This window comes from Prunus mume, linkage group LG3 (genome assembly GCF_029339155.1).
Source record: "Prunus mume cultivar Tortuosa linkage group LG3, ASM2933915v1, whole genome shotgun sequence".
NCBI lineage: Eukaryota > Viridiplantae > Streptophyta > Magnoliopsida > Rosales > Rosaceae > Prunus > Prunus mume.
Window position 1 is genome coordinate 15,858,234 of NC_142700.1, and position 20,896 is coordinate 15,879,129.

Below are 20,896 nucleotides of genomic sequence, written 5' to 3' on the forward strand. Positions count from 1 at the left end.
AGAACAACATAAAGGGCGAACTATATATGTTACATTAGACAAAAATAAAGGGAGAATCTTACCACATATACTATACACAGAGTTCAACAATATACTGAAGTTCTTGCACATTCAAACAGATTAAAAAACCAGTTTTCCAGACACATCAACCAGTTGAGAGAACTCAATCAGCACATCGTGGACCTACCGTGTTCTACCAATTCAAGCAGCAATGATTGGATTCTATTTGCACATCAACCAGTTGGTAGATGATTTCATCTTATACATAAAAACCCCTGATTTGACAAAATCAGGTGAAGCCATCACATGCATGACAAGTCCTATGGCGCCACAAGTATACTCCTTAGTTCATATCTCTTCTCAGCAACACATCCAGAACTGACCAATGAGGTTATCCAGACCTGATCAGACCTTACAGGCTCATCATCATCATTCCTATGCCAGGTCCAAAAGGCATGGGTCGAATTCACTATCTTGAGCTCCCCATGACCAAAACTTGCTTCCCGGAAAACTGACCACTCAGGAGATGGGTTTATATACCTGCCAATGCGAACCGAATTTCAGGATTGTATTGCCAATCACATGAGAAAACAAATATTCTATTTTCCTATATTGAAAATTTTGAGCACAACAACATACTTGTGAGCTAAACCTTCTCTGTTTCCTCCATCACCAATGGTTATGTGGACAGCGCCGCATGTATCTGATTTTCCACTGTTCACACGTTTCTGTCAAATGGGCTAAGGTGAATTAAAAACTGAAAGCCCAAATTTATACTAAACAAATATGTGCTGAATTAGCATAGCTATACCGTGCGTTCATAAGCATGAACATGACCAGCGAGCACTATATCCACACTGGCAGCATACAGTAATGGCTCCATTGCTGCCATCATGCTGTCCCCTTCACCTTGATGAGCCTTGTTACTATTGTACCAGGGCACATGAAAGAGAACAACCAGCCAAGGTGTCTTCTGACGGTCTACCTTTGAAAGATCAGCCTGTTTCACAAGAGTGACAATATATGACCGTCATAGATCTACCTCTAAGTGTCCTTTTACAAACAAATATAATATATAATTTAATGTAGAAGAAAAAGCAATATTCCTTCTGACAAGAGAAGAGAAAATTAACTAACCTTCAACCACCTGTATTGATCTGAATACTCATCGTAATCAGTATATGAACCGAGCATGATAGCATGAACACCTGCAACTTCAAAGGAATAGTAAAGATTCGAACTTGATCCACTCTCTTCATACGGCATTTTCCATCGGGAATTATAGGATGCAAACCCATCTTTTAACAATGGTATATTCTCCTTTTCATGGTTCCCTTGGGTTACCATCCATGGCCTTGCACTTGCAAGTGGCTGCACCAGCTCACCAAATGTATCCCATCGGGACTGCATGTAATCAGCATATGAAAGATCTCCAGGAAGCAGATGCACATCATATTTGCACTGTTCAATGTGGTCTAGGGTTGACTTTGTCCATCCAGTTTGTCCCATATCTCCAGCCACGGCGAAAGTAATTGGAAATTGAGCTGGAGGGGTCTTGAACTGAAACTCAGGACCTTGTCCTCCACATTGATAAAAGTAAACGGTGCCATGTTCAAGAGGGCCAATGACAGTATGGTGTATCTTTCCTGATCTATAGAGCAGATAACTATAAGAGGTACTTTCTCCTTGAGCTACAGAACTGTACTTCCCTGACGATGTTCCATATTCAACAATTGACGGAGCAGATTTATCATTAGTGGTCCAAGTCACTCGCATGTGCTTGTCCCCTGCTAAAGAGATGTGCACCTGCAATAGGAATTTGTGCAGCAAAGTATATATTATAGTAAATGACTACGATAAATAAAACGGTTTAAAACCTGAAAATCTTCATAAATTTGGAAGCAATAATGAGAAAATATCAAACAAAGCCAAACGGCCTTGAAAGATACTTGCCCCGGGCACAAATCAACACAGATTAAGTCACAATTAATGATAATCATGGTCACTATGCAGCCATAACATCCAGAAATCTAACTTTCACTCCGATGCACAACAATTGATCATTTCCAATAATTAAGGTTTTGTTGAGATTCAAGGAGGGACGCTATAAAACTTATCACAAGCAACAAATCTTATTTATACATCAGCAGAAAACCTAGGATAGATTTGCTTTTTAACAGAAGGCACACATCCAATTATGATTCAACCCGCAACTGTTCATCAGAAGCATGTTTGTTTGAGCCACCATCTCCATTTGGGTCAATTTCCACCCCTGCTCTGTTAAGCTTACACTAGCATTATACATAGAGTTTAAATAACAACAAACTTTTGGAACTTCTCTTTTCTGTAAAACAAGCTTGTTCACATGGCCCATTATTCCATACAAGATCAAAATCAAGCTACACAACATACTAAACAAAATATATATAAATAAATAAATAAAAGAAAGATTAGACAGAAAGGAAAGTATTTTCTGGCAAAACAAACAGAACCCAACTTAAAATGGAGCAAAAGATTTATGGTTTCATAAGATATGGAATCAGACTCTGATTTTTTTTTTTTTCCTGAGAAAATTTTGACATACCCAGAAAGTGAAAGAAACAGTAGAGTGAGAAGATGAGAAGGTAAAGATGATTAAGCTACCTGCTGGGGAAGAGAAGAGGGTTTTCGGCTCCATGGAAAATGGAGGGCTTTGCGAGGCGGAGGCCGGACGTATTCTTGGGCTGCGATGACGGTTGCCGAGATTAAGAGAAGGAAAGTGATTATCGGCTTCGGGTCCATTGTTGTCTCCCTCTTTGTCTGCTATCATTTTTATGAAAGTTGTTGATATCTAGTAGTAGCTCAGCCGGGGGGGAGGGGCTGTTTTTGGCTCTTTTTGGAATGTTATAGTGGAATGACTAAATTACCCATGTCTTATTCGAGACAATTTTGTATAGTTCTTCTATGGTCTTGCTTGGGGAGGGTGGATCTGGAAAATAAAATATTACATCTGTTTTTTGTGATTTCCCATCTAACAAAGAAAAATTAAAGGTTTGTGAACATGTGGATTCCGCATAGAAGACTTTAGGTGCATTCCTTAATGAAGGCATTTGGTGCATTCCTTAACAAATGTATGTAGGTGCAGTAGTGTTGTACTAGTCGGTGAAATGTTTCCACCTAAACTTTAACTGCAATAGTGGGCTACGTGTTTGTAAACCTTGAGAGGAATTTGTATATCACAAGAATAACATTGTTTTGCTATCCCGTAATATTTATATAAAGGGATATTTGTTGAATTGTGAATCAACTTCAATCAAAAGTAGAACAGATACATAATTTACTCTCATAAGTAAGTCTTTTTCAACAACTTCTGTTTTTCTTTTTGCATTTAGTTTTGCAATTATTTTGTTAAATCATTGCAATTATTTTCTCCTTTTCTCAGCTTACATGACATTTGATATGCACACTAGATTATTGCATTGCAAACAATCATGTTGTAGAACTTGATTTAATAATGCGTTGTTTGTTGAAAAAAAAAATATATTGAGAAGAAAAACTAGGTCGTGTAGCATGAACTTAGCAGATGCAACATAGGAGGTTATTTGAGTGACAACCAAACAAGGACTTGAACATCTCTTCTGTAGACAGCTAGGGAGAGCCTGCATTTTTATAGAATTACATGAAATTACGCAACCCGCCCGTCATTTCAGGGAGACAAATTCCAGCAAGGATTGAATGGCTTCTTATTCTTTTGAGAAGAGACCATCGTGAAGATACCTCAAAAGACCCTCTAAGAGCTCATCTTGTCACGTGAGAGAGAGGGAGAGAGAGAGAGGAGTAATATACCCAGTGCAGTAGAGTTTTTCTCGTACAAAAAATTAGCACCCAAGTTATTTTTCTCTACGGACATGGAACAACTCAACTCCAACTACTATACAAAAGGCTTCTACATTCATAAATAATGCCAAGGGTTATTGGATTTAACAGAAACCCTTAACAAAACTCATAGTAAGGGCAGAGTCAACTTCAAAAATTAATATCTAAATCCCTTTTTTCTATGGAAGCCTCAAGCCCAAAGTTCTGCGTCCAGGGGTCCTGAGCAAGAAAAGTCTGGGATCTAGCAGCCTTTTCTTGGCATGACTGAGTCTCTGCAATACTTCTTTCCCATTCAAATACACCCAATCTATCTACTTCTTGTGTTGATGAAACCTGCAATTCTGATGGTCCTTTTCCAAGCACATTTGAAATAATAACTAAAAGAGATTGACAGGCATGGAGTTCCTCCATCTTTTGTGAGCCAGTTAGTTCCAATGTAAGATCCTTCCATGGCTGGTAAAATGACCTGTACAAATTGTATGGCCAGAACAAGTTAGCTTTGATCAGGGTTTCCGGGCACAAATGACGTACCCAGCATTCAAGTAGGCTAGCAGAACATCAAAATATCAGACAGACTGGATTCCTAAAATGAGCTAGTGAAGGGTTACTGTATTTTTTAAATCTTTCAGACAATTTATCAAATTGACAGTGTCAGCTTATTAGTGATCATCAAACTTGATTCCCAACATGGGAGCCTTGTCCTGGTAAACAAAAAGATGATTATAACCATAGTCTTAAATTTCGATAATATTGCCGAAATATCGGCGATAATTTCGTTTTTCTGAAGCTCTGATATTTTGGCAATATCCCATGTATATATCATATAAATTTTGATATTTCTGGCGATATTTTCGGCAAAAATATCGTGAAGATATTTTCCATCCTTCACAAGGCTATATTGGTCAATATATCGATGATATATCTCGAAGTTTCGAAATTATCACCAATTTATCGCCACTCTTTCAAATCAGAAATAAAGACGAAAACACATAAAATTGAACATAAGCTGGTTTTAAACCCAGGTTAGAGACCAATTCCTGTATCTCTCAACCACCCGCTCTATTGCAATTTGCTTGTCATTATAGCATCTCTAACGTATTTAGAGCAACTCACTACAGAAAAGCATATGGACTCTCTCAATCATATAAATTAGCATATATTTTTATAATTTACACATATGTTAATCTTTTCACAATATAACCCCCTTTTATTACTTAATATTTACATATAATTTTTTAAATTTATACATATACTATATAAATCACTCTAATTTATTATTGTTATTTATCTTTACATTTGTTATTGTTATTCTTGACCTACATAATAGTATATAAACCCATTTTATTACTTACACATTAAACAATTTTTTAAGTTACAGTATTTGTCAGCTCGTTATAGAATGAACTTAAATCAGTCAAACCCACTATGCAATGCATTTCCTTCCAAAAGTAATAGATAAATTGACTAAATAAACATCCTCTAAAGTTTCAATCAAAATTTCCAAGGTTTTCTTACAATTTCCATAGTTTTTATTCAATTTTTACTGATATCGATAATTTCCCGATATTCCCATCCATATATCCGTGTATTTGGACTCCCGATATTTCCGAAACCCTCGATATTTTAGACCTTGATTATAACCATAAGGTGTCCAGGAAAAGTCTAAACAGAGCATCTATTTTGGTCAATTTTTCAAACCCAGTGACCTCAATAAACCATTAGGAAATTTTGGTAGAAAAAGGTGTGTAAACAAGTCCCTGCCAAATACCATGTGCAAAGATTGAAGAGGAAAGGAAAAAAGGGGTGGGAGAACATTGTATCTTACCATCTCCAAGCAGGATTAGCTTCAGCAGGGAAACCTATCTTCGACCAGAGTGATTTCACAACACTCCCATTATTACGTAAGGACCCTGAAACAGATTACATGAAGGCTGTAAGTAAAAGGTGTAAATCTATTTTTTGTGCATATGCATTTGATCGTCAGTGCACAGTAAAACTACAGTTCTGAAAATGGTTCAGCGTGATAGAACCATTTAACTATCTCAAAACTTTTTTCAAAGGTAGAGTTAGGATTTATGGTCTTGGAAATATTGGGGAGAGAGGAAGGGAGAGTTTTTTTTTTTAAATGGTAATAGAAGCAATTTAATACAACAGCATACATATCATATCACCTTCCTGACTAATACGTCTAGATTACAAAACAGCTCACCACTTTATTTCTTTCTTTTTCTATCATAACCTAGAGCAAAGTCACATAAACACACATCATAGCTCTGAGCCCACAATTGATGAGCTCATCCATGAGCAAATACAATAAAACTACGAGCTGTATGCTAATTCTTGATGTAAGCCTACCACAACTAGAAGTCCATCTATGTGGTTTCAATTGTGCTTACTCAACATTAAAATAAAAAATTAAAACTTAATTACAAAGACAGTTGTTGTCCTTGACCCAAGGCATCTGGTTAAAACTGGTGGCTCTCCCACAAAATTATTAGGCAAAATCAATCTAAAGTCTCACCAGCAGACACTCATAATGATCATAATCGGACCAATTCTTTTCCAGAATTCGTATCCAGGGAGGGTATGCCATGGGATCAGTTGAACATTCATTATTCAATTCCCTGTATGGTTACTGTTGAGGTTCTGAAGTAAGATATGCCACTTTTTTGAAATAACTAAAGCAGTTTTTAAACCAACTCCTCATGTTCGCACCCAAACAATAAACTCCAAAACCCAAATGCATAGCTAATCAAATAAAGCATGATACCTGCAAAAATGGAGGCATCGGAAAGGAGAAGACTAAGGGCAGTTGTGACTGATGGTAGCAGTTTGTAATTTGTGCCAGCAAGCTGTTGGAGGTAGAGAATTGCAGAAGCTAAAATCTCCTCACAACCATAACTGCTTTTGCTGTTTTCTCTGCATGCACTTTCAACATGATCCATTAAAGACTGCAAAGTTTTTATATTTAACATTTTTGGAAACTCTGGGTCCAGATAATTTGATTTCCAATCAAGCTTCCCAAGAATTACAGACGCAGTTAGCCAACGTAAAAGTTTTGATATCAAAGAATTTTCTTGCAGCTCTTCCTCTGGAATAATAGCAAAACATTGGTGAGATTCTTTGTGCTGAAGCATCTTCGCAGACTCTACTTCCACAGCAGCAGAAATTGCCCACATAATAAAACTTGAAAGCTTTTCACGACTCTGAAACATATGAGATCAAGATTCAGTTTTCATGGTAAAATCAAGACAAAATAGTGACATCTAACTGCTATATTAAGGTATTAAGAATGTTGAGGATATCTTTAACAGGGATAAAATGGTTAATTTGGAAGAAAGATTACCATATGAATATATGATACACCTGCTCAATTGTCCAAAATGCATAAGGAACCTTAATTACGCATCACAAAAACATATGTTGGAAAATATTTTGCCATTGATACATTCCATGGGTCTTCTAAAAGATGTTATAATCTAAACTTATGGGAATCTAGGGCATAAGTGAAGATTAATATCAAATTAGTTCAAGGGGAATTTATCATGTTACATTCAAGAAATATAAGTTCACAGAACATCCAATCATACAAGGAAGCATCCACATCTATGTGCACATATATAACCAGCATACCTACATGTTTGAAAATTCAATTTCAATGCCCAGATTTTTAACTGGCCACGCATTAACGAAAAGTGAACCCTACAATTCCAACTCAAAAATGATACCATCCCAAAGGGCAGCTAACAAAAACTTTTGTTGGTGTGTACTTTTCTCAGAGGTTCAAGAAAGGAGAGGAACTAAAACATTCTTCCCATGTGCAATGCATATACACGGATGGATAGCAGATGCAAACAAGCAGACAAACAAATAGCTACTGTTAAGTGTGTGTTTGAGAGAGAGAGAGAGAGAGAGAGAGAGAGATACCAAACAAAATATGGCCACTGGAGGTGCACTCATAAGTATAGCATGAAGGCCAAGCTCCGCCGTAGCGCAAGATCTTGTATTGTCACATATCTTAACAGCCTTATATATGTTATATGAACCCTCAATTGATAGAATAAAATGTGGCTGATATATCCTCCTCTTTTGGGATATCTTGAGTGTTGATATTATTATTCCCAGAATTGGATTGACAACGGCAACTTTTTGCTTTATCAAAGCCATATAACTGACAAGAAATTTATAGAGATGAGATGTAAGTTCCATGAGCTGCTCAAGAGCATGTTTTTGCAACCACTCAGTCATGTTTCTGGAAGAAATAACATCATTGACAACCTGAAATCCAAGGGGCATGGTAAGTAAGCAAGGAGTAAAAACTATGAAAGACCTTCTGCAAGCTTAAATTAACAAATAATAAAAATAGTGAGCCATTGTAAATGTCCCATTCACCTTGGAATATATCTTGACAATATAAAAGAGGTTATCTAGAAAACTATTTTCTCTTTCACAATTTTTTTTAAGACACATACTTCATGAACAAAGAAATAAATAGGGGACAAGTTCACTAGTGTAGGTAGAAAAACTAGCTAGACAATTCAACTAAGACTGCAAAACAGAGCTAAGCAACAGAAAGGTACATGAAAAATTCAATTAATTCTGCCCTCTGGCATGGACACATGAACATTGCGTTATGATGCTTCTAGTTACAATTGGACGGTACAGACAATGACAGATTTTAATTGACATCAAGCAGACAACTCAAATGTTATGCAATACACATGAACAAGAAATTTCAGGGGGAGGGGAATAGAGAATTTTACAGAACAGCAGACAAAAAAGTTCCAGTAATAACCTCGGATACCACACCCAACTGCAACAAGAACAAACTTTTTTCATCTCTGAAATGACTTTCACTCAATATTGAGAGCACAGATGATAACCACGAAAAAAGACCACATTGTTCCACCAGATAACGTGCCATCTTATGTAATTTAACTGCCTTCTTCACTACCTGAGTGAAAATAAGATAATAGATTAAGCCATATAAAACCAGACATAAGCAATTAGTATCAAAATATCAAAGACTACCCAAGTTTTCAAAATCAGGGCAAAAGATACAGATGCATCTCAAAATGAAAAATCGCAATTCTGAAAACTAACTCATGTTTAGAATCACACATTGTAATTTATAGACAACTCAATCTAGCACGTCTAGCTCGCGCCCAACCTCACGAGTATTAGAGGCCGGTATCAAACGTTCAAATGAAGAAACCATTAATACCAGCCAAATGGTTACCTGAAGAATTAGTTCCTTGGATTCATCATCCGAGATTGGAGAAACATAGAAACTCATCAGAGTCTCAAGAATGGAGTTCTTCATATAGATTTTAGCATCATCCTGAAAGTTCAGCCCTGCATATACTAAGCGAAGTATCCACAACCTTTCTGCTTTGAAATTGATAGAGGAACTCCAAAAAAAATTGCTAAAGAAAAGTATATTCTGCAATTGAAGAAAATTAGAAAAGAAACATGTAAGTACATGTCTGAATGCAGAAATAAAAAGTGTAGTTTACCAAGTTCATGAAACTCATACCTTCACATTCATCCTGGACGATCTCATCAAAAGCTTACTTAAAGCTGCATAATGATCATGTGAAGGATCTAATAGTATGAGGGATGTCTCTGCAGCAAAAATAGCATTTACAGAAGGGATCCTCTGCCACGGTTCTTCTATAGCATTTTGCACATAAGTTAACAGAAGTTGAATTTGCCTGACACCCTTCCTCTTTGGACATTTCTGTGAATGGTAGTTGAACTTTGATAAACAAACAGCTTAGACAAAGAATGCAGAAAGGAATATTATAACCTAAGTGACATTGATTTTTGTAAAAGGACGATCTGTCACAAATATTGACATACCAAGATACTCTGCAAGCAAATAATATATGATACTTCAACATAAGAAAATTCTAGAAGATTGAGAACTCTAGCCATGAAACAGTAATTAATAGCTCTTTAATTACAGACATGCACTAGTGCTACTGTGCAAAAATCTGACTTCCTAATTTCGAAGAGGACTAACTATAACACGAGACATAATATTGCTGCAACTTACATCATATAGTGATTGGATGAATAATAAATATTCGAGAAAGGAAAGTCCAGTAGCATAATGAATATGTATTGCACTTATATACATATGTATATATATACTACTAACACATGCACAGAAAGCAGGTACAGAGCCAGCAACTATTTTGAACACAGCATTACCTCCAAAGCATTCTTAAATCTTCCAAGAGAATCATAACCCAATCTTCTTATCCTATCGTCAGGTGATGACATACTCATAAATGCAATACCAAGCAAGCCTAAACCAGCGAATTCCAAGGGTTCAATATAACCCTCTGCAAGGCTATGAATAGAGAAGCGCAAGATGAAAACAGGATTATATCGTTCTACGTTTTCAACATCAGGGGAATGCAACTGCATTAAATTTAATGATGTGGTTAGATGAGAACTATGACAATAAACACATATCTCAAGTGTCAGCTTAAACATAATTATATTTGTCATTAATTCACAAGTAAAATACATACCACATGCATATCATCAAAATTATCCTTTTGAAACTTGTTCAAGGATAATAGTTCCTCAGATGTCACTCTATCATATGGAAAATATAGCACCGTGGATGCACATATTTTGGGGTCAATGACAAGATTTTCTCTAAATTGACTTCTACAGCGTTCTTTTACTGCTTCAGTATCAGTCATGATATCATAAGACAAATTCTGTGCCAGAGTCCGTTCCTTTTCTATCTTTAACACCGCATTGCCCCACAGGTGATCCATTCCAGCAAAATTGACAGGCTCTATATCATCAATAGACTCAATTGTGCGCATCAAATTATATATCTCCACATCAATTTCACTGAGTGTTGAGCCATAAGAAGACAAGAGAAGTAAATGCAGCTCTCTGAGATTTATGCCTAAATCTTTTGCAAAGTCAAAATCATACTGATGAACCTTTATTGGAAAGAGTATTCGAAGTAATTTAATAACCTCCAACTGTTTTACATACAAGTCAGTTGTTTCCAGATTGCACTTGCCATCAATTACATTTTTGTTTGTGGAAGGGAAAACAAGTGATCTCAGAATGCCAGACATAGGCCTGGAAAATGCCCCAACAATAGAACAATCAGATGATTTGTAGACAGAACGAATAGTAGGCGCAAACTGAGAGTGGGCAAGTAGAAGCTGAAGATAGGGAACACGTGAAAATTTTCCCTCTGACAGAAAAGTTAGGAGATCTCGCACGGTTTTCAAAGTTGTTGGATCTTCAAACCTATATAGAAGAGCTGATTTCATCAATTGCTCTAGGAAGGGGATAGATTGTAATTGGGTAAGACCATCAGAAATCTCTCTGGTCAGTTCAAGAATGCTTGTCAATATGAGAACTTCCAAGCATCTCCATAGTGAAGAACTATCTGTGATTGTTTCCTTTCGAGAACTATCAGAAACTGAAGAGACTCTTTTAACAATCCATTGCCAGATACCCACCAATATGTTTAAAAATTGCATTCTTGATGAGTCCTCTTTATTTGATCCATTGTCCAAAGAAATGTCTTTCAAGTCCCTGCCTGCTTCATCTGACTGATTACCTTTTGGGAATAACAAAATTTTACAAAATGATATCTTTGCGAAAATTTTATTTACAAGGTTTAATGATTCATTGAGTGATTGAGAACCCAATCCACCAACATCACAGTCTATCAGCTCATTGTGTTCCGAAGAAGGTGGGAAAATGGAATTAAAAAGCTTTAATCGCTTCTTCAATTTCATTGAATCTTCATTCAAACTAAAGTGATAACGCAACATACAAATTGCTTTTCCAAGAAGACTATCATCAATGAGACAGAGAAGTTCTGGAGCAGACGATGGCAAAAACTCTCCAAATTCTTCCTGAAACACATCTCTAGACACAAAAGTATTCCAATGTTGGAAACCATTCAAAAGAATCTTTGAATAAAAAACAGGTATATTTCTAAAATGCTTGTAACACAGCCTTCCAAATTTCATGGAAACGGAATTCAAGTAAGACAAAGCAGCAGGCAAAAGCATCAAATAGTGCTCATCTGAAAAAGCAGGGACACAAGTCTCTTCTATCACATTGCCTTCATGTAGAAAATCTTTGTTCAGAATACCCAAAAATAGGTGCCCAAAGGTAGACAAATGCATGGAGCTCATATCAATAAGAAGAGACAAAAATCTAGCTTTCTTCTTGCTTGTTCTGTAAATGCAATGGGAAAGCATTTCTACAGGAGTGGTTGCTATAACTCTCGACAATACTATATGTAATGGATGAAGATTACATTGCTGCATGTATTTGTGTCTGCAAACGGCGTTTATAGCCTCCAGCAAGCATACATCCACAACTTCTGCTTTAAAATGCAAAGAAAACTTACATACTTTACTGTAGATTTCCTCAAAAATGTCAGTGTTGATACTGGTCTCTTCCATTTTCCAAAACAAATCATATGATTTTCTCTTTGTATTTGGTTGCTGCAAATAACTAGACAGATTTCTGAAAGCACCACCAGCAATGCAAGACCCGAAAGAAATAGCAGATTTCTGGTTGTCATCCATGTCAACTCTACTAAACATCCATCGCACCAATTCAAGAAGCTCGAAAGGAGATATAAAACGAATCAAAGCATGTAAAGCATAATATGTTGGCAGGAAAGGCATTAGATCTTTAGCACTAATGCATTGATCAAATTTGTCCCTGACTACCTGAAGTAGCTTCTGCAGCAAGATGTTAAAAGCTTTCACAAATTGTTTACCAGCACCATTTTCAACTTCTGGTGTATATTGGTGGTCATTGCATAAAGAAAAAAAGTAGTCACAAGTTGTTGCCAATATATCCAAGCCATGCCGATCTAATATATGAATTCTCCGCCTGGATAAACCAATCAAAGCATCTGTATTTTCTGCTAGGTTACTCTTTGGCAAGTCCTCACTACATCCCAAAGGACAGGAAAATGATGTTATCATTGCAGGATGAGAGAAGATGGTTTCAGCCACTTCTTGAATATCTTGGCTTGACAAAAGAGCCCAGGAATTTTTAGAAGAACCAGAATCAGTATTCAAAACCAATAATTGAGATAACAAACTATCCACAAGAACTAAACAAATCTCAGACAGTTGCTGGAAGTTGACTAATTGTTCAATTCTATGAGATGACCGTATCTGATAAAGCCAAAATAGCACAAGACGCAAATAGGAAATAGGGTGGCCATCAGTTGCGCACTCAGATAGTTTAGCTAGAAGCAAGTCTTGTATCTTTGAGGGCTCTGATGAAGGACCATGAATGCTCATAATGGCAGGGAATAGAACATGGAAAGGTGCCTTCTTCAAAAAGAAGCTAAACGCAGCAGAAGCAGCTTCATCTGCATCAACATCTTGGTTATATATCATTTCTCCTGCATAAGAAGCAGGGTCAAGAGAAAAATTGTTTCTACCTCTGCAACAACTATTGGATAGAGCCATATCCAGAGCAGGAAAAAAAATTTCTGGCCACAACTTGGAAACACTGCCTAGAAGGGTTTGTTCAAGAAAGAATCTCGATGATAAGAGAGAGACAGGAACACCCAGAACAAATTGTGAAATGATCATAACGGATGGAAAATATTTTAATATTCCATCAGACATAGTACAGAGAATTGAGAAAGAAAAGGCTTTGGTGATTCCAGCTACTTCACTATCATCCCTACTCTTTTCAAATCTTTTAACTTCCTCAAGTGCAGTTGCTAAAGAACTACCATCAGGCATAGCCTTATTGGGAATAGAAAAAATACCACAAGTTTTCTGATCAGATATACTCTTCGAAAAGAGAAGTAAATCGTTTAAAGGCCTCCACTCACAGATGTTTACCCCAGAATCATTAATGACAGAACAGTCACCAAGCCTCTCAGCGAAGACTGAACAGATCAAAGAAGACAACAATACTGCATCAACCTATCAAAATTGATCTTCATATTAGATTGTGTTAAAAAGCATTCAATTCTAAGCTAAAAAATAGAAAATGTGTACCTGAGTTTGCAAGAGATATTTCAGCGTGCTGCATACATATGTTGATACCATTGACTTCTCATGCATTGTAAAGGATCCAGATCCAGAATCGATCAACCTTAGACACTTCTGCAGCACACATATGCTGAGAGGACTGAAATGAGGTTTCGCTTCTGCAAGACAAACAAAGGAAAATTCAGCATGAAGAAATAGCCTTTCACACAGTTGAAGGAAAGGATACATTAGGACCACTTTCATCTAAAAAACAAGATTTATTCCTGAATAATAGCACAATTGAAAAGCATATTAAACGAATTTAAAACTACACACTCAATTCAATAGAAAAAGTAAGGTGAAGAAAGTATTGGACAACTTAAAATTATTACACTAGGCAAAATTGTACACAACACACCACATGAACCTGCAAGAAAAATTTAGTGTTAAAGCTGAAGCTTAAAGGGTTGTATTGGAAAACAGGCGGATCCATTAGCCACCCACTAAGTTTCGCGTCAACCTGAGAAACCTGTTTTAACCCATCAAGAATACTGTTATTTTAAGATGAGTTTAACATTTGGTGTATAATGTTTAAACATTAGTATTTCATGTGTGTGTTACCCATGATTTTTGTATATTGTGTTCGTGTTTGCATTTTTCCACCAGTTCACTTACGGTCACGCTCAGTTTTGGCTAATTTTCACATGACACAACACAATCCTGCAAAAACGCAACTCGTTTCCAGGTCTACTTCAACACATCATATGCAACTAACATGCTCAAGCACCACTACCATAAATCTAATTCATCAGAAATGAGGACATTAACATACGTCTTTCCCTTACTATCCCACAACAGTACATGAAACTTGTGTAACAGATAATGCCTCCTCTAATCAATTAACTTTATATCTAATCCATTTAAAAGTCAAAAATCAAACCTGTAAAGACCTGTTAAAAGAAAATTTGTAACATCACAACTCATTCACTCATTCATTGCATGGCCCTACCCATAAAGAACTGTAAAAGGTTTTATCATTTAAAATTTTCCACGCCACATCTTAACTGAGCATGCCAGATATGCTTAGTGCCTAACAAGCAAACTTGGCAAGTATCAATTAATCCGCCACCACCAAAAAAAGAAAATAAAGATGTACCAATGCTAAAATTGTACAAATTCGATGAATAGCAGTTACCTTTATTTATTTCCAAAGGGCAGGTATAACGCTTAACAATCTCCCAGTATTTGAACAAATTATTCCCAGTAGTAGAAATGGCATCACATAAGAATGAGTTGAGAACATGACACAAGCTCTGTAATACATCCAAGAGGACTTGAACAGAAGATTTTTCTCTATCAAAACCGGTAAAAACAAGAACCATGATGCAATTTCATGTTGGTTTCTGTCAAAAGCACCAGTACTTAACATAGCCGCTTGCGCAAGACGATATGCTTGATCCTTTATGTCACTGATTTGTGAAAAAACTAGCAAGTTCATGAATGCCAAAAGATGTTTGTACATCAGTGGTGGAGTCCTAATTGGAATTCTACTACTTGGAGACCATCCAACGAACGCTACTAGCAAAGACAAAAGAGAGCGCTGCAGATCAGTTTGTGATGCTGAAGGACTGCTTAGGAGATTCATAAAAAACTCAAATGATCCCTCCAAGACAGTGGGCATTATCCGCTGCGATAAAAGAATTGAAAGAACATTGTAAGCAACAACTACACAGACTGTTACCAAACGAAGAAATACATACATTCAGGCATATACTAAGTTCCAAAGAATGAGGCAAATGAGTTATCCTTTGTAGTAAGGATGCACCCAACGTTACTAGATCTATTATGCATGAGAAACGTTTTCCCTCGAGGGATTAAGACAAGCCTTGACTTGAAAGCATCAAAACACAATAGATGTATTCCCTAAAGGCCTGATAGTGCTAGAAAATCACATCCCTCACACAGCAAATCCAATATGCCAAATCAGCTTTTTTTTAAACCAAAAAGCAACAGTGATCCCTACCTTGGCCAAATAAAAAAATATCAGGCATAAGTATCTAACCCTGCGTTTTTTAGGCCCCATAAGGCCTCAATAAAAGATCCAAGAGAAAATAAGACTAGGAAAAATTAAACTTACAAGATAAATTTTCAAAGCATCCAGCAGCCTACAGTGGAAGTATATCTCTGCATCCTTAAGTGTCGTTAGAGATGTGGAGTGAAGATCCAAACCCCAAATTTCCGCCATAACATTGTAGCATCCTTTTCATTGTCCAATCCATCGTCTGTGGACGAACCTACAATTCTTTCACTAATCTCGGGCAAAGCAACATCTGGATCAAAATTTAGCCCACCTATAATAATGTCTGCGTCCTTGTTCTCTATATCTGTTTTCATTTTTTTCACACTACTGCGGCTGTGTTCGGGGAACTTCTCCAACTCTGTTGTCCTCTTTAAGCTTAACTGTTGATTTTTGGAGTGATTACTCAGAGAAGAAAGTAGAGTCAACAAAACTTGAGGATCAGGGAGCAAGGTACGGACTTCATTTTGAAAATCTTGCTTGAAAGACTCTGAAACATATAACTTCCCATTTTGGTTTAAAACACAAAGGAAGGAGTCCAGCAATTTCAGTGCCTCTAAAAGAACCCTTAAAGTTCCGTGCTTCACTAGAAAATCAGAGTGAAGCAGTCCCTTATTGATTGTGGACCGGCTGAACGAACGGGGATACAAGCATTTCATGATACTCTGCACGTCCACATTGTCCAACAAGGCTTGATCATGAGACTGAAAATCATGGAAACCAAAAGGATGCCCACTCCCCACTGAAGAAACCACGTTTGCTGCCAGAGTAACAACAGAAAACCTGCAAATGCTTCAGTCACCATGCAAATATAGAGGAATAGAGGTCCAGCTAAAATTGAGTATTAAACAATATGATGAAGAGGTATAAATAATCTGACCAGGTAGGCGATGCACAGTCCTCAAGGTTGTAGGGGAACTCTACCATATATGCTGCAGCAATAGGCGGTCTCCCATTAACAATAGCCAAAAGCAGATCCCTGTGGTACCCAATCTCAGTTGCTTTAAGTTTCTTCATTAGATCCACAAGTCGCTTTGAATTACCCCTCAGGCGTCTCTTCAAATCTGACATCAAGCCATTACAAGGATCGGTACAAACCATAACTAAGACACTGTATGCCAATTCTGCAGATGCGCCACCATTCTCCCTTCCACAAATGTTGACTAATTGTTCCAAAGTAACACTCCCAAAGAGAACACTTCGAAGACTTGGGGAAACTGATGACTCTTCAACAAGAATCCTGTTCCTCAATGTGGACAAAACATATAAAACAGTCTCATCATCATCATTCCCAAGCCCGCGAAGGACAACAGAGTACATTTCCTTCTGCCGTATAACTGACCTCAGCAATCCTGGCGTTCCCACCTCCAGAAATGACACTGCAAACCCCACAAACGCCTTTCTCAATGACAGCTTCATTCTTCTCTCGTTCTGCTTCTTTTTGTACTCACCCATCTTGGAAAACCCCTGGAGTTTGAAATCAAAATTCTTTGCAACCTCAGAAGCCAAACCAGACCCACGCCTCACAATCGAACCCAAAAGCAGAAGTGCCGCCTTCTGGCGTTTCGCTTCTTTACTATTCAACTCCTTATACACATCTTGCAACTGCTCTTCAATAAGCGACCGAGCAAACCTATCCAATGCCCTACTTATAGCCATCCTCTCCACATCATTTGGTTTATATATTCCATCAGGATGACTCAAAATAACAGAAATTAATTTAAGTATACAAAACATTCCCGATTTCCCTCGCCGGAGCTTCCAAGCAGCCAGAAGCTCCAAGCACTTGGCTGAATTCTTCACATAATAATGGAGCAATTCACCTCCAGAATCCCCTTTCAGCAACTTAATGAATTCTTTTGTACCGTCAGAGCATAATTTAATTTCGACAGAATTAATCTTATGCAACAGCTCTTTAAGTTTAGCTTCATGGCTCACTTTAAGCGTAGGTTTAGGCATCTCCACTCTCTCAACCTCACCGTCATAATTTTCAACTACCATAGCTGCAATTCAAAAACAAACATTACAAATCTAGGCAACCAATTTGTTCTCTCTTTTGTATTCAGACACTTTCTAGGCAAGCAAACAAACAGAAAACTGAAAGGGTACCAAAATAAAAACAAAAGCCTCAGTTTTGTATGCATTGGATGCGTACCTTGATCTTCGGAGGCTGAGCTTGCTACTTCCATTGAAGAACACAGAGAGTCTGGTTGACGTCCTTGTGGGTTTTGGGGAAATTAGGGTTTTAGGAAATTAGGGGTTGGCTCCGCCAAGCCCACATTTTGAAATAGGCCCGGCCTATCATTCAGACACCCTATCACAATTTCACAAGATTCACAACCCAACCTATCCTCCATCCCCACGTGTCACTCGACAACCCTCGCCTATATAAGCCCCTCCACCCCGAAAATATCCTCTCTCTCAGACCCAATCCGGGATTAAGGTTATCGCTGTTCCCAAACCACGCCGCAATCCCTCTTCCTCCTCCACGAGGACACCCTTATCCCGTACCCAAACACCCGCCTTTCTTCACCATGATGCAGCAGCCATCAGGAGGAGTGGTCCCACAACAGATTCCATCAGATCCGCAGCAGCAATACCAGCAGCAGCCGCCGCAGGAGTGGATGATGATGCCGCCGCAGCAGCAGGGCCAAGCCCCTCCGGCACAGGCTGGGTGGGCCCAGCCGGCACCTCAGCAGCAGTACGCGACCACACAGAATCCTGGCCCCGATGAGATCCGCTCGCTCTGGATCGGTGACTTGTTGCCGTGGATGGACGAGAACTATATCCTCAGCTGTTTTGGTCCCACCGGAGAGGTAGTTACACAAGCACCTATGTGATTATCTGTACTTTGTGCGTTTATGTGTGCATGTATATCTAGGGCTTGACTTTTATGTGATTTGCTATTCAATTTTGTGTTCTGCTTGGATGTGAATGAATATTTTTGTACTTCAAATTTGGAATTTAGGGCTTATTTCTAGATGTGATTTGAAAGAAGAACAAAGAACATAACTTTTATGACTTTACCGACTGGGTTTTTTTATAAACCAAAAATTACAATAAAACTATTAACTAGATGCCTGAGCCCAGGTTTCGACCAAAACTACAGAACTGTTTATTGAGATTTGCTGTTTATTTATATTTCTGGTACTTTTTGTGTGGACTATTTGTATGATCCGTGTATCCCATTATGTTGTATTCATTGTGGCTTTTGAGGTGTTTGTAGGCTGTGACTGCAAAGGTTATCCGTAATAAGCAGACGGCTTTGCCAGAAGGTTATGGCTTTATCGAGTTTAGGTCTCGCAGTGCGGCTGAGCAGATCTTGCAGCAATACAATGGAACACTGATGCCCAACACGGAGCAGAATTTCCGACTGAATTGGGCAACCCTAGGTGCTGGCGAGAGGCGACAGGATGATGGTCCGGATTTTACAGTTTTTGTAGGGGATTTGGCTGCTGATGTGACTGATTACCTCCTTCAAGAGACATTTAGAGCTGCTTATCACTCTGTTAAGGGTGCAAAAGTTGTCACTGATAGGACCACTGGACGCTCCAAGGGATATGGTTTTGTTAGGTTTGGTGATGAAGGTGAGCAATTGCGAGCCATGACTGAGATGAATGGTCAGTATTGCTCTACCAGGCCCATGCGGATTGGCCCTGCTGCTACTAAGAAACCAGCTAGTGGTGGACAGCAATACCAGAAAGGTATGTTTCCTAGTTAGATATTGCACATGCTTTGTGGTAATAACTATACAAAGCTTCTGAACCTGTATCTGCAGCTTGTTTGTAGTTAGCTTTTTTCTTATATGTTTGTTCTGCTACTTTACATTATGAATATTTTGGGCTTTATGTTAATCATGGTTTGGTAAGTTGCAGTAGGGCTTTTAGTTTATACTTTCGAGGTGAAATTGTCAGAAGTGTTCTAAATTTGGCACCCTTTCAGTTATTCAGTTGAAGATTGGCGGAACTTAGTCATTTCCTTCGAGTACTTTCCTTTGTAAACTTGGGCGCATTTAATTATGTTAAAACATGCAAAGACTTATGTAGAACTCATGTTGTCTTAAAGCAGGACACCGAGAGGCTCTCATTTTGGGGGGCCTGGAACTGATTTCAGCTGAAATGATTCCACATTAATGCGTGGCCTCATTTTAGGTCAGTTATTTTGTTTATGTCATAAGCTTCTTCTTTTCTCGTGGCATTTGCTATGCTACTCAAGAATTACCTTTCCAGTCAGCTTTACATTTATTCCATTTACCAGTCAGCTTTACATTTATTCCATTTGCCGATCAGCTTTACATTTATTCCATTTACCAGTCTGGCTTACTTTATTCCATTTTCCAGTCGAGTTTACATTTATTCCATTTACCAATCAGGTTTACATTTACTCCAATTTCCGAAGTTTATATATCCTTCTTTTAATACTTCGCTTACTTTGAAGAAGCATTGTTTTTTTTCTTTGTGGATCGGTTCCACAATGTTCTCTATGTTTGATAGGATAGAATTTGTTCCCAAATTTGTGGCCCTTGTCTCTCTGTGGTTTCACGTTTCAGCCTTCATCTTAAGTCAGAATATAAATCTACATTAAATGCTAACTATAAGTTGTAGCCCATGCAGTAGTTCACATTTTAATGCAAAATACCTTTAAATCTTTGAAGACATTTTCTTTTGTTGCACCTTGTGGTGCCACTCTTATTTTTGTTTTAAGGTAGAAATGACACTTAGTAATTTTCCATAAGGTGACCATCCCAATATTGTACTGGGCCAGGATTTGGAAATAGTTCTTCATCTAGACTCCTATCGGATCGAGTGTACTTGATCTGTTTTATTGCTTGTAATTTTTTGAGTGACCTATTTAATTTCATGTATAGAAATTGAGCTGTCTACATCTTTTTGTTTCTGGTTATCTATCATTATTATGAGAAGATATATTTGATAAGTTGTACTTTAAGATGTTC

At 37.7% G+C, this 20,896-nt stretch overlaps 3 protein-coding genes across 3 annotated transcripts; 1 reads left to right on the forward strand and 2 right to left on the reverse strand.

The window, feature by feature from the left end:
- Positions 1 to 9: 9 nt before the first annotated feature.
- On the reverse strand, positions 10 to 2,850 carry LOC103326473 (purple acid phosphatase 18). Its single transcript, XM_008228705.2, has 5 exons — positions 2,644 to 2,850; positions 1,138 to 1,806; positions 812 to 1,000; positions 640 to 728; positions 10 to 540 (listed from the first exon to the last, which is right to left on the reverse strand). Exons 1-5 carry the CDS (start codon positions 2,779 to 2,781, stop codon positions 321 to 323), a joined length of 1,305 nt encoding a protein of 434 aa, XP_008226927.2. The 5' UTR covers positions 2,782 to 2,850; the 3' UTR covers positions 10 to 320.
- Positions 2,851 to 3,822: 972 nt separating this feature from the next.
- On the reverse strand, positions 3,823 to 18,210 carry LOC103326471 (uncharacterized). The gene is given in 16 exon segments (XM_008228701.3): positions 3,823 to 4,321; positions 5,681 to 5,765; positions 6,626 to 7,061; positions 7,783 to 8,133; positions 8,651 to 8,809; positions 9,095 to 9,298; positions 9,392 to 9,595; positions 10,072 to 10,284; positions 10,398 to 13,817; positions 13,893 to 14,044; positions 15,061 to 15,228; positions 15,231 to 15,552; positions 16,003 to 16,118; positions 16,121 to 16,725; positions 16,823 to 17,945; positions 18,098 to 18,210. Coding segments are annotated over 16 exon segments (7,908 nt in total). The 5' UTR covers positions 18,132 to 18,210; the 3' UTR covers positions 3,823 to 4,005.
- Positions 18,211 to 18,353: 143 nt separating this feature from the next.
- LOC148918880 (polyadenylate-binding protein RBP45-like) lies at positions 18,354 to 20,269 on the forward strand. The gene is made up of 3 exons (XM_089049373.1): positions 18,354 to 18,758; positions 19,169 to 19,646; positions 20,011 to 20,269. The coding sequence occupies exons 1-3, from the start codon at positions 18,477 to 18,479 to the stop codon at positions 20,073 to 20,075; spliced, it is 825 nt and encodes a 274-aa protein (XP_088905499.1). The 5' UTR covers positions 18,354 to 18,476; the 3' UTR covers positions 20,076 to 20,269.
- Positions 20,270 to 20,896: the final 627 nt, after the last annotated feature.